The sequence below is a fragment of the Mastacembelus armatus genome, chromosome 4 (assembly GCF_900324485.2).
Source record: "Mastacembelus armatus chromosome 4, fMasArm1.2, whole genome shotgun sequence".
NCBI lineage: Eukaryota > Metazoa > Chordata > Actinopteri > Synbranchiformes > Mastacembelidae > Mastacembelus > Mastacembelus armatus.
In genome coordinates this window covers 21,155,312-21,169,351 of record NC_046636.1, presented here as the reverse complement: position 1 = coordinate 21,169,351, position 14,040 = coordinate 21,155,312, and the positions used below count along the sequence as shown (strand labels likewise).

At 37.3% G+C, this 14,040-nt stretch overlaps 1 protein-coding gene across 1 annotated transcript; it reads left to right on the top strand.

Moving 5' to 3' along the window:
- The first annotated feature begins 170 nt into the window (after positions 1 to 170).
- impact (impact RWD domain protein) lies at positions 171 to 13,641 on the top strand. The gene is made up of 11 exons (XM_026305608.1): positions 171 to 353; positions 1,998 to 2,126; positions 2,217 to 2,269; positions 2,395 to 2,457; positions 2,621 to 2,706; positions 4,608 to 4,742; positions 4,859 to 4,953; positions 6,184 to 6,257; positions 6,754 to 6,844; positions 11,316 to 11,450; positions 13,346 to 13,641. Exons 1-11 carry the CDS (start codon positions 306 to 308, stop codon positions 13,403 to 13,405), a joined length of 969 nt encoding a protein of 322 aa, XP_026161393.1. The 5' UTR covers positions 171 to 305; the 3' UTR covers positions 13,406 to 13,641.
- The last annotated feature ends 399 nt before the right edge of the window (positions 13,642 to 14,040 follow it).

Below are 14,040 nucleotides of genomic sequence, written 5' to 3'. Positions count from 1 at the left end.
AAAATGTAAGTCGTGCGCACTCTTACAAAACACCTACAAAGGAGAAGCATAAAACAGGTAAATGCTTAAATGAAATACGGTGCAGATTTTCTCCAAATGTTTTGTTTTATGTTGAGTGAAAATTACGACAGGACCCGGAAGTCAAAAGACACGCTGGTAAATCGCTTTGCCCTGGAAGCAGTTTATGCTCCCTCACACACAGACCTGGATCTCTGCATATGTAGTTCATAAGTTTATATATTGTGTTTTTTGTACTGGTTGAATGTCAGATTTTCATTTCTGACACTTGGTGATGAAATAAATAAATGGCCGACCTCAGTAGTGCGGAGGATGAAGGAGATCTGCAGGCTCAAGTAAGCTGTCTTTGGTTTCACAACTTTACTGATAAAAGTTAAGACAGCCTGGCAACTTGTGTTGTGTTTTATTTTGAAGTGGCCAGAGAGCATGAACCAATTAATAAACACTGGCAGGTGTACCAGAAGTCCAGTCCAACACCAGACTCGTTAAAAAGTGGTTTTAATATCACTGACAAATAATCCGGGCAGGCTCATAAATCAGCATAAATGAAGCTCCTCTGTAACCTGAGAGTCACAGTGATGGTATAATGAAAATGCATGCAAGAGCAACTCCTGACAGACCGTAAAATAGAGAGGATCTCTCTCTCTCTCGCTCTCTCACTCACACACACACACACACACACACACACACACACAGACAGACTGATGGTTGCTCCCAAGGTGTTTGCATTCATTAACACATATGCATGTAATGTTTGAAGCTCAGCAGGTGCTGCACGGTGCACAGAGGCCACACACCAACACACCATGCAGCCAAACAAGCACGAGAGAAAGACAAAAGCCTGACACAAACGAACATGTACTTAAGCCTGTGTGCTGAAACACAGCTTATTTTTCTAGTTCAGCCCCAGCTTGTGCCTCTTATGCATTGCCATTACTTTCGAGTCACACTGGTAAGCTTCCAATTTTCCTGCCTTGAGATCTTTGAATAACCCAAAAGGTGGTTTGAGAGCACTTAACCACTGTTCTGAAGATTTCCCCAATGACCAAATACTCATCTAACTATCTCGATGAAAAATATCTCACCCATTGCATAATGAACCCATTTCCCAAGTTTTGAATACATTTTCTATCCAGGTAACCAGAAAAGATTTTTTTATATGGCATAGAATAAATACAAACATTCTGTTTTGTATGAAAATATACAATAATGTGGTGTTACATTAATATAGACAAATATAACTAAAAATCAAACATTTCATTTCACATTATATCAAATGAGCAGAAACATTTAACATTTCTAGCAAACATCTTTGGATTAAGAAGCAGCATTTGGAAACAGGTTAAAAATCTTTGTGGAGCAGCAGACTAGACATTTTTTAATCAAGATGGTTAGAGGAGGATTCTGGCTGCTTCAGAAACATAAAGACTGTGAAATACTCTTGCTCGCTTTCATGCTGGGTCTTAGATGACTAATACCAGTCTCATGTCTTTGTGGTGAATACAAAGCTACAACCAGCAGACAGCTGCCTTAGCTTAGCATAAAGACTGGAAACATGAGGAAATGGGAATACTCTGTGTGAAGATAACAAAATCTGCCCTGAGCACCAATAAAGCTCATTAATCCTTTAAGAGCCCACACAGTCACCTGAAACTCCAGGACCTGATCCCTGCCACACAGTGGCCTGGCAAAAAGCTCTTCATAAAACTGCAAATTGACTTTTTCACACTTAATTTTTTTTGTAGCGATAAAATAAATGAGATATAACATGTTAATTAGTGAGTTTTAGAGGTGGCAGGTGGATTTTATTACGTTTAGAGAGACCCAGACTGGTTGTTTCTCCCTGTTTTCAGTCTTTATGCTAATCTACCTTCAGCTACATATTTGTTTTATTACATAATTGGCCAAAATGCTGAAATGATTTTCTACACACTCATATGACTGATGTTTTGACTCTCTTATTGTTTCCTCTCATTTAGATTGAAGAGATCGAGGCTCTTTCTTCCATATATGGTGATGAATGGTGTGTCATAGATGAAGCGTCCAGAATTTTTTGCATTCAGATATCAAATGACTTAGAGGAGCCAAAACTTACAGCATGTTTGCAGGTACAGAAAAAAAAAAAAACAATCTCTATATTAAACTCAAGTGTCCTTATAGTTCGTTTGTGATCCAGTTTATGATTTCTTATTGATCAGATAATTCTCCCACCTGATTATCCAACAGCAGCCCCGCCCATCTACCAGATCAAGTAAGTCTATTTGCCTTTGAAATTTAATCTTTAGTAGATCTGCTGAATTGTTAGAACAACATCCCACTCAAAAACCCACTCCTCATCCCACTCAATAACCCTCTGTTTGTTCTCGGCTTTTGTAGTGCAGCGTGGTTGCGAGGCTCAGAGAGGGCCAAATTGGCAAACAGCCTGGAAGACCTCTATGTGTGAGTGCTTCTCATAATATCTGACTTCACAACGAGACACTGTGAAGTGATATTACCCATGACAAAAGCTTTTCATGATTGTTTCAACAAACAGTTCAGTCTTTCTGCAGTCAATCCCTCTTAGAAACATGACTCTCATATAGAAATATTTCTATTACAACAGGGAGCATGCAGGGGAGAGCATCCTCTACCTGTGGGTGGAAAAAATTAGAGAATTCCTTGTGGAGAAATCTCAGAGCTCAGAAACAGGTGAGGTGTGAAAAATTAAATTTATGACTTAAGGGACACACTTATATGAGCAATTCATACTGACTTGAAATGAAACTTGATAGACATTTATCTGCCTGGGAGAGCTTGGTATATAAGGCATTTTTATTGCATAATGGATCTTTGATTTCACACAAGAGTGAACAAAAGTAGGGTTCTTATTTTTTTACCCAATAAGAATAGACTTTGTTGGCTGAAATGGCAACTAGTGTTATAATTACATCAATCAGTAAACAAACATTTTTAAAAAATCTGAAATAATCTAAAAATGTATTGTATTTTTTGGATGCTTACTCAGAAGTAGGAATATCATGCTTACATCTTAAGTGAGAGCAGACAAACACATGATTTCAGGTCTTTGTTTTTTTTTTTTTAATGAAGATTATAAAGTACAGCACCCATCAGACCATTTAAATGCTCAGTATTCAATATTACATTAACTAGAGCCTCATGCACACAGCTTCAACATGTGGAGAAATCCAAAGCCTGGTAGAGCCGCTGGGCCTAGTTATGGTTGTTAAGATGTGACTGGATACTCTTTGTTCAGGGGTCGGGTTTTAGTGGTTCAAGCTAGAGGACATGAACACATGCATTCACATAAATAACCAGGCCCTGGGTATTAAAATCAAATGGTCAGTCACTGGATAATTTCTCATAAACAAGTAGCCGTGTCAAATGTTCAGATGAATCTATGTACCTATTGTAAGTGAAGATGTAAAATGGTGTTCAAAGGCTCCTCTATTAGTAATCCAACCATCCTATGTGCTCTGAAGCTATAAGATGAGCACAAGGACCTGTATTACATTAAAAGTAACCCTTCTCTGTCTGACTTTGAGTGACTGCACTGAATTAAGATCAATATCAATGTAATACCTTTTGTTGTCTTAGCAGAATCTTTTTCGGTGTAAACTGAGGGAAAGATAATCCAAGAGTTTCTGTGAGTGTCGGCATGAATCAGGTTTCTGGGGATCTATAGCCAAGACCAGCCGTTTCTGTTATGGATTGGATGGTGTCTGTTAAATAACAAGCCTGACAAATATTAACTGTCTTCCTCATTGTTGTGTGACATAAATTGTCGCACTGATTCATGTGGTAATAAGCATAACTGGACGTGGCACATGAGGAGCAGGGTTGACGGTTTATTCCTATTGAATTGACAGACATATTGGGAGGCAGGGAGTGATAAGGCCGAAGATGCGTATTTTGCCAAAAAGGAAATGAAAATCGAGTAAACATGATAGAGGAGACATGAAATTTAAAGAGAAAATATGGGCCTGATGATGAGTTTGGGTGTATAATACCAGATATAAAGAAAAGACTTGGGAAAAATGTGACATTTCATTCATTTTGAATCAATTTCAGCCCAATAAACACGTCTGGTGATAATCTACATTTTTTTTAGAATTAAATCTTATTAGAATGAATTAATCTTACTAATTCGAAATATATGTGTATTAAAAGTCATGTAGCCTAAAAAAACACTGTGTGATCTTTTTTAATAATTAGATACCAAACATTAAAAACACTCACTCATTAACATGGCCAGTTTCTGCACTGGCATCACTCATCTCTTCTAAAATAATCCAAACATTTGCAAAACCTTCTTGATAAAACTCATTCAGTCACAAGAGTCTGTCATCTGTCAGGTTCTAGTCATTGTAGTCATTCATTATGAATTGCCTGTCTTGGTATAATAGGTCAGGTAACCATTCTGTTAAGGTCATGAAATGGTCGTTCTTTGGTAATAAGGTTCACAGTAGGTGTCACTTTAATGACAAGATGCCTGGCCTGCTCGGTTCAGTGAAGACCTTTCAGGAACCGGGTTTAGGATTAAAAAAAAGCAAATATTTCTTCAACAGTGTTTCTTACATGAACTGTTTCAGTGGGTCAGCCGGAATTGGTGCACATGACGGCTGAGGAGGAAGTGGACGATGATGATGACGAAGAAGATGTACCTGACTACGGGGCTCTCAAAATGAACACAGAAAATGCTCATCTCTTCATGGACCACACTAATGGTACCACTCGTTTTGGTCTGATAGAGTTTGCTACTTTGGATTCAGTGGTTAGAATTAAAAACAGCTCCTTATAAAACAGATTGATTTTCTGAGGTATTATGTACAATGTCTTTCAGATGAAGAGATACCTCCAATAAAACATGGAAACCCGATCACAGACCGACGCAGCACCTTCCAGCCTCACTTGGCACCTGTGGTGACCCCCAGACAGGTACAAAACACAAATGACATCTTTTTAAATTACGACCAGTGATTACCAGTAAAAGAGATACACTCTTTAAGTCCTACACTCCCTATGATTTTGTTTTTTCCAATTGAAAAGCTAAAGGATGCCTTCATTTACTCAAACAGCAAACGACAGCACATCTCAGCTTTGGTAGAAATTACTTGATGAAAGTCTTGTAGAGGAGAAGGATATAAATGTGCTAATGTACACAGCAATTTCACAAACTCTTAACATCACCTGGCTCATTTCTGCAAGCTAATTTCACTCTCTGGCTCTTTGATAACATACCGGCTTGTCTTAAAAGCTTCCACCTGCCGTGAAGGGCTTTCTGGACAAAAATGTCTGTCTGCAGCGAGCAGATGAACTGAACAGACTAAGACCTGTACAGGATTGACATACTGGATATTTTCTTCTATTAGTCTGGAAATGTTCAGTTGAAGATATAATTGAGAGAACAGCAAAGATCTGCTTCACTGAGGGCAAGTGTGTGTGCACTGGAGCCGATCCCAGCCAACTCAGGCAAGAAGCGGGGTACACCCTGGAGCGGTCGCCAGTCTATGACAGGGCTTTTATACAGAGGCAGACAGTCACCCACGTTTTCACCTACACACAAGTGTCACCAAATAACCTAACCTGCATGTTGAAGGAGCCAGAGTAATTAATCATTTTCAGTCTGACTGGTCATGGTTTCAATATAAAAGCTGTTTATTTTTAACACTAGGGCTGATATGTAAGTGTACTGATATGATGTAAGCAGGATGATGTTTCGTGATTTAAAAAAAAAAAATTTGATCATAGGAAAACAGTCATAGTATGTTGAACACACCACCATGCACAAAACCTGACTGCAGAAAAGTTAAGTGAGAACAGTGGAAATCTGGTGTGCTCTTTGATTTGGTGTGTTCCCTGATGATTAGATTTTGGCATGGCGTGGTGATAGAATACGCTGATACACTGACAGACACCGTGGTCGTGCGTTTAAACACGAAACGAACCCCTGAGTGCCGGGAATGTTTACAGGTTAAATAATGAATAAAAAGCAATACAGTGTTTTTGCAAATTGATAAAGCATCACAAAACATAATATTGTGATCAAGTGTACTGCTATTTATTTTTAGACTGTACTGAAGCTAAGTGCAGTGATGTAGAGGGCATGTGAGAATGAAGTGATGAATATGTCATTATACACACTGACCTACCTGTCGTGTGCTGCAGGTTAAAATGGTCCTGGAGAAGCTGTATGAAAACAAGAAGATTGCTAGTGCCACACATAATATTTATGCATACAGGTCAGTCATACATATACACACAATTGAACATATGTCATGGTTTCATAATGTAAATCACACAGCTGCTGGTTAGTGTTACAGTTACAGTTAAAAAGGTTTAATCTGTGGAAACATGAAATAAATAGGGATTCAAGTTCTTCTTCTCTATTACAATTAAAGGTACCAGAGAAAATGAAGTCTTCCTGACTGGTATTGTGTATTGTGTGAGTAAGTGTTTCTGTGTTTCTGTCAGTGTGTTTGTGTTTTCTCACACATGCCTTTCTCCTGAGTGCGAAAAGGTTTGTTTTTTTTTTTTAGCGTGGTCTAATGAGGTTGATGTTGATGCCTGACCACTGCCTGGGTGGTCATTACTGACAGGGAGGAGATGCTGACATTTAGACCACTTAAAAAACTTCTCTGATGAAGAAGCTGCTGATTTCACTGCGTCATCCTCTGACCAAAAGGTCTTAATGCTCTCCCACCTAATGCCAAGCTGTTGTGATTCTATCTGTTGTAGAATTTACTGCGAGGACAAACACAGCTTCCTGCAGGACTGTGAAGATGACGGCGAGACAGCCGCGGGGGGGAGATTGCTCCATTTACTGCAGGTTATCATTTTGTTAAAAAACACTGACCTCAACCCAACAGACGACTCTTTTGGATGCATACAAAAACTCTAGGATGCATTTGTTTGAAAAAAGAGAAAAGGTCAAAAGAACTAATAAATTAGTCAGGGCAGAGCCCGCAAAGGTTTTGCCTGTTGTTGGCCGCACACAGTTTTGGCTTTTGCATGCTTAACTGGTGTCTGCTCTAAGATTCCTCATTCATTTTTACCATCTGCATAATTTGGCGTCTGCTTTGTATTTAAAATGTGAATTGTTATGAGCACTGACCTTTCCACAGAATATACTTAAACACCTGCGTTCTGTGGCGCTTTAGTGCTGCAAGTACGTCTTATAAGACGTGTATATACTTTCAGATGAGGGCAACAGTTTACTGCATTAGGAGGATTATTATCATTAAACTGTCACAAAGGTTGAACAGTCTGCGTGAATTGGCATGGGCATATTTTGTGGTTATGTGGCAAAAACAACAACACTGTGATTGAGATACCACTGACACTAATGACATTTCATTATTGATTAAGCTGGCAGCTATTAATTCTAAAACACAGAAAACTTGACTGGATGAAAGTGAACCTAGTGATTCTAGGCAGGCTTTGCAGATGTAATGCATTCACAGTGGAAAAGCAACACCTGCAAAAAATTAAAAGCAATTGTGAGTAGTGATGAACCAGCTCTTGGAATGTCTCAGAAAAAAAATATTGCATTTCTAGAAGGAAAAAAAAATCTATTTAAACTTAAATGGTGAGGGATATTTTCAAGTGGTATTTTATTTAAGCATTGCATTATTTACTGTTAGAATTCAACAAACTATTTTATACTAACAACTGAGATTTGTACAGTATACACTTTATTAGTTCATTAGATACACTTAGCTTAAACTGACACAGTATAATAGTCTCAACATTCTTGGAAGAAACTCTCCCTTCATAAAGGCTGGACTATTTTAAAGAAGTGTTGATTCAACTTTTAAATAATTTTAATAATTTTGGAGATATCACTTTGTTATGTCGTTGAATTGTACTGCATAACACTCAGCTGTGTATTTTGTCTCAGTGCAGGTACTAACATTAGGAACCTCTTAGTTCAAATGCACAATAAACCACATCATCCAAATGATTCAAATCAAGTCTCCAAACAGTTTCAACAAAAAACTGAACACTAAAATCTTCCTGAGGTCCTGTCGTACTAGACAGCATTAGTTTTAAATATCTAGTATGGCAACTTATGAATGCACAGCCATGCCAGCAGCTCTGTGAGGCACAGTAGCCATGACAATGATAATGCAAGCATGCTGATGTTTAGTAGTAATACTGTTTACCATGGTAAACGCTAATATTCGCACATAAACACACAGTGTATTTGAGGCTAATGGAAATTTAGTATTTTGCTATAGACCAAAGTGTTAATTAATGTCCTGATTAACTCTCTGTTTTAGCCCCGTGAGTGAAAATGTTCCTTCAGCTGGAATTTAAGTGTGACTGCGATTGCTCCACAAGAAAATAACATTTATGAAAAATCCATATTTAATGTTAAATATTATCAAAACTATGTTACAAGTTACCTCAGTGATTGCTTTGACCCAGTTAGGGTTAATAGTATTATAACACATCATCACTGTGTTCTCCTTTACAATAAAAAAATTGAAACTACTCCTACTGACCCACCCATTAATTTAAATACAGTAAGGGTGTGCTTCATGAGAACATGTTACTACACTGAGATTGTGTCTTTATGGTTTTACACAGACTAAGACATGCACCTTTACTGTTTACACAATGTGTAAATTTCCACTCTGTGCCTCTGCAGGGATATTTGGCCTCACAAAACTCATTTTACAGTATTGTTAATCTTTTCATTTCACATATCAAAGAGGCACTTTTCACTGGCTTGTGCTGTCAGATGGCACCATTATTCATATACACACACACACACACACACACCCACATCACACTAAAATGTGCAATTGTCCACACACTTTTTGTTTCCCCATAACATTGAATGAAAGGCAGTGAAAAGTTTATGACAAAACAAAGTTTGCGGTAATCAGTGTTCATCGGTGACTTGTAGCAGTTCTGTCATGCTCATTACCACAGGGTGCAGAGCCGTGTCAGAGCTTTTCCAGATGAACTCCATGACTCAAGTTAAAGATCATACTCATTTGTGTGACAGCAGTCGCCTCTGCCAGTGTGACTCTGTTAGAGAGAAATCAGTGTGACACAGTGCCTTGAATTCTTGGTGTGTTTGTCAGAAACTCTGGTCTGCTCCACTAAATTCAGATGAATCAGGCTGTCTTTGACTAATACCATGTTCATTTCCAAAACAAGCCAGTTAAAAAACACTGCACAGACAGTGGTGCCTCTAATTTCCTCGAATTACATTTCAGTTAAATGAAAAAAAGGCTACAACCTTCTGCTGAAACCTTGTACCATAATAGTTGATATTAAATATAAGAAAGCTGTATGCAACATTTTAAAACCTATTTTTCATACTTTCTAGTGAGACCTCAGTCTGGTACTAGATTTTCAGCCATGTACATGTCACAACCCTTCACATAAAAACAGAATATTTTATATAAAGTATACAGTAGATCAGACAACTACATGTAATGTAAAAGCTAATACCTATAGAGACAAACCCATAGAGAGTTATCCATCATTTCCCTTTGCTGTAACATTGTAGTACCCTTCGTCCCGTTTCAAAGCCTACAATTTAACTGTTTTGGTTCACTCTAAAAACCTATAAAAATTCCCTGCATCCTTTGTGCTCAAAACCAAACAGCAGACAGACACAGTTTATGCATTTAGCAGCTATTTCCCTTAGAAGTTGGTGGAGCTCAAACCAGAGCTATAGCACAAGAATGGTGAATGCTGCATTTACATTAGTTGGGTGACCAGAAACACTCTGAATAAAAACTATTTCTTTTTTGACTGGTAAATGGGCAACTATATGCTATCATTAAGTTCATAATGTCACTATTGCTTTTAATGCTTTTTGAACCGGCCACAATTGGCTAAAATCACACAAAATAAAAAAATGTGCTTCTCAATAGATAAAACATGAATATAAGAACTGTCTTACTTACTCTTCTTAACTGAGGTGAACATACTTAAGAGATTAGGTCAGGTCAGGTGACTAATGTAGTGTTATTGGAGTGAAAAGCATCAGGTCTACTATCTCCCTGTTCTTCCTTTAGAGCAACACACTGATTCATCTTAGATTTATGACACTCTCAGTGTACTTGGCAGTTTACATAAAGAGGTTTCTTCTTAATCTATTCTTCTCTAATCTCATTCCTCTCTGCAAGCCTTTCTTCCTGTTCCCTCATTTAAATTCATGGTTTTTGCCAGTGAATGTGTAAGTGTGGGGTGATGAATAAAAAAAGCATCTGATTAATAGTCTGATTAACAGTCTCTGCAGGCAGATGTCCCTCAAATTACAGATTGTAGTTTTTTTTTGTGTGGATTATAGTGCAGATCCAAATTCTCTTCTTTATGTTAAAGTAATAGTCTGGCCTTTTGGGAAATGTTCTTACTTTTTATTTCAGTATGAGTTTGATGAGATTGTCAAATCAGTCTTTGTATGTTAAGTAGAGAGACGCAGTTATCACAAAGAAGCCACGTTCAACTAGTCCTTATTTAAAAGTAGGGTATCTATACACATTATTCTTTGCTAGCTTGCAGACTGGTCAGCAGTCAAACGAACCAAGCATATTCATCATTTTCCTGACAGAAAATCTTAGTAGTTTCAAGCAGTCACTATTAGTGGCTTCAGTGTTTAAGGGATCACACACATATATGTAGTAATTGGTCATTTAAAAAGAATTGGTTGTATAGCAGCTTTAATGGTATTTTTCTCATTATAACAGTCATTATATTATAATTATTATACTTTTTATACTTAGAAGTAAATTTATGTAAAACACCATTGATTGGTATGATGAGAATACTAAATTGCTGTGATTTTTCTGGATGAGCAAAATTAACCATGAACCATTCAGTTTTTGTTCTAAAAAGTTAAACAGAGATGAAAGATGAAAGTGAAGTTATTTTCTGATAGAAATCTGTGGAGCAAAGCAGAATTAAAAGTTTGAAATTTTTGGAGCATCACACCACAAGACTGGTGGCTGAGCCAGATGGTTCATAATATTTGCCTGCTTAAAAAAAAAGCCTGCAAGAGTTGTGTCCAAAATTATTGTTTTTTTCTTTTGCACAGATTTCTGAAGTTCAGACTCACTTTCACTTTTTCACTGGCAAGAAGGAATTACCTTCATATGTGTATAAATGTGTCCTTAAACAATGAAAATCCATCTTTTGGAGTCACCCTGTCAGAGCAAACACCCTTTGTTTGTCTGCATTTGAGAATACATTTGTGATATTTGAGATGAAATCAAATGTTACTACCAGTAATATTCACAATTTTTTTCTTGCCACTCTACCATGTTTGTCTCCTACAGATTTTGGACGTGCATAATGTCATGGTGGTCGTGTCTCGATGGTATGGAGGCATTTTGTTGGGTCCTGACCGCTTCAAACACATCAACAACTGTGCAAGAAACATACTGGTAGAGGAAGGATACACTGCCTCCACGGTGAGACACATGCTGTCAGCTTTCTGATGCTGGAAACCACATCGTCTGTTGGGGTTGAAATGTCTGGTACCCCACCCCTGTTCTTCAAGTTATCTGAAACCAAATATATGAATTTATTGTGCCTTTGAGACAACCTAGGCAGAGTCTGAAATGCAAGAAGTATAGTACAGTATATATAATTATGCAATATAGTGACACATAGATTTAGCATAGAGGGTCTTACTTTGTGTTTCCACTCTTCAGTAGTTGTCACATTGAGGATGTTTGATCATTTGAAGTGGTGAAGTTGTAACATGGGAAGATCAAACACCTTACCTTGCTTTCACCAGCCTGAAGTTAGATCTAGCCTGCTTTGAAGTTGTCTTTGTTTCTAGCAGTTATTCTATTGATAACATGTCTGACCTTGGCACTGCAGCCACAAATAGATTAAAGCTACTGCAAACCTACTCTAAAAAGTATCCTGCTGAGATACATTGATACACTGTAAAAATCTACACTTCATTTCATTCCTGTCCTGAGAGCAAAGCATGTCAAGTCAAGCATGTACTCTGGCACACCTAATCACAGGCCTCTGTCTGTGGATAGAGGGACTGACAATCTTAGAAAAACTTGTTTCTAGTTAATGGCACATTGTAATAAAATAATAATTATATCAAATCAATTGTAAAACAGACAGTGTAATTGGCCTAAGCAGACTGAAGCCTGTCTAAAGCATCTGAATAACAGGTTAAAAAAGTAGCCCTGTTATTCAACCTTGGTACATATCTAGATTTGATCAACTGAAGCATGTACTGTAATTTCAATGTGTAAAATTGAATGCAGCATCTCAGCAATGTACTTCAGCTGAACTGAATTAGTTTGTGCTGTTACTGTAAATATTGTGAAATATGAAGCTTCCTCATCCAGTAGGCAGTCTTGCAGAGAGCCCATGGTCAGTAATTATTTGATAGCCTATTGCCAAGACTCTTATCAACAGGAAACAAAATGGGACCCAGAATTGACCCTTAAGGTTCACCAATTTAAAACTTCATCTATGATAAAATATTACTGATGGAAACAGAGCTTTCTGTTGTACAAGTAGGAAACAAGTTTCTGGTCAGTGACTGATAATTTGTCCCAAATGTCTCATCCTTTATACAAAGGTCAGTTGTATTAAAAACTGTACAATGTTTTCAAGATATTGTAAATAGAAAACATAACAGAGAGTGAGGACAATTTTGCCACAGTTGAAGAGCTCGAACAGATAGAGTCTCTCAACACTTGACTTGGCTGAAGGAAAATAGACTAAAAAAAACAAAATCTGAACCACCAGTTTTGCACCTTAAGTTGACTTTAACATATAATAACTTTGACCTCTATTAGAAACCACTTTTACTTTTAACCAGGTTCTACTTCTTTTTGGCTATGCAGTAAAAAAAGGGAAAAAAGGGGAAAAACAGGTGGTGGTGAGTGACTGGTTTATGAATATATTTTTTTTAAACGTAGCCTTGCCTTATGTTAATGAATTATGATTTACACTTGTTTTTTTCAAGATAAGCTGTTAAAGCAGTAGGAAATCTATGAGTTGGCAGCCTGGATTGTCAGAGCGGTAATTAGTGTATGATGTTTTATAAGAGTACTTAAGAATGCAATGTTTGGTTTGATGCAATTATTGGAATACATTAAAACAGTATGGTGCATACCAATCAGTACATTGTAATTTGCACATTTCAGTAAAGCAAGGAAGAACAGCAGGAGTTAAGGCAAAAGGTGTCTATCAAAAATGTAGTCATCAGCTGTAAAACAGCACTCACATATATTAAGCATGGAAAAAACTCTGGCACCATCAAGCCGAGTGCTAAAGTAAGATAATCATTAGTCTGTTCATTCGCTAATCCTTTCTATTTGTTTCACAGGAAGAAGCCAGCAAATCAGGAGCAAAGACCAAAAGGCCAAAAAGCAAAAAGACAAAATGAATTTTACACTATAAAATTCAGTGAAAAGGTCATCAGATGATGTAGATGCATCTTAACAGACATAAACACCAATTGCCTATAATTACAAATAATGTCTAAATAAAAGCGGTATAAAAATGAATTTTTGAATTGATATCTCAGACGATCACGTTAAAAGTGGAATTTTTGTTGCACCACTTTGACTGAGAAGACTTGAAATAAAAAGTATGCTTTCATTAAAACTATGGAACCATGAAGATTTGTACAGAAAATATTTCCTTAACATCATATCCACATTGTCCAAAAACAACAATTATTCCTCACCCAAATGAAATATTTTGTTGAGGAGAAATCAAATGTTTTTCACCATTAGTTTTAAACTGTAACACTCCACAACTTGATGTTGATGCCATCATTGTTCCTGTGTTACTTCAGCCTCCAGCCAAATGTGCATCTGAAGAAGTTCATACACAGTTCATTGTGTTTTCAAGAAATATGATGAGAATTCACATCTCAACAACATGAAGTCCTCTGAATGTCCCTGGCACAAACACTCACTACTCGTATAATTCACAGCCATTTTCCTAACAGGACTTGATGCCTGCTTACCATTCACACTGGCATACATTGGGAGCATTTATCGCTCACTGGCTGCT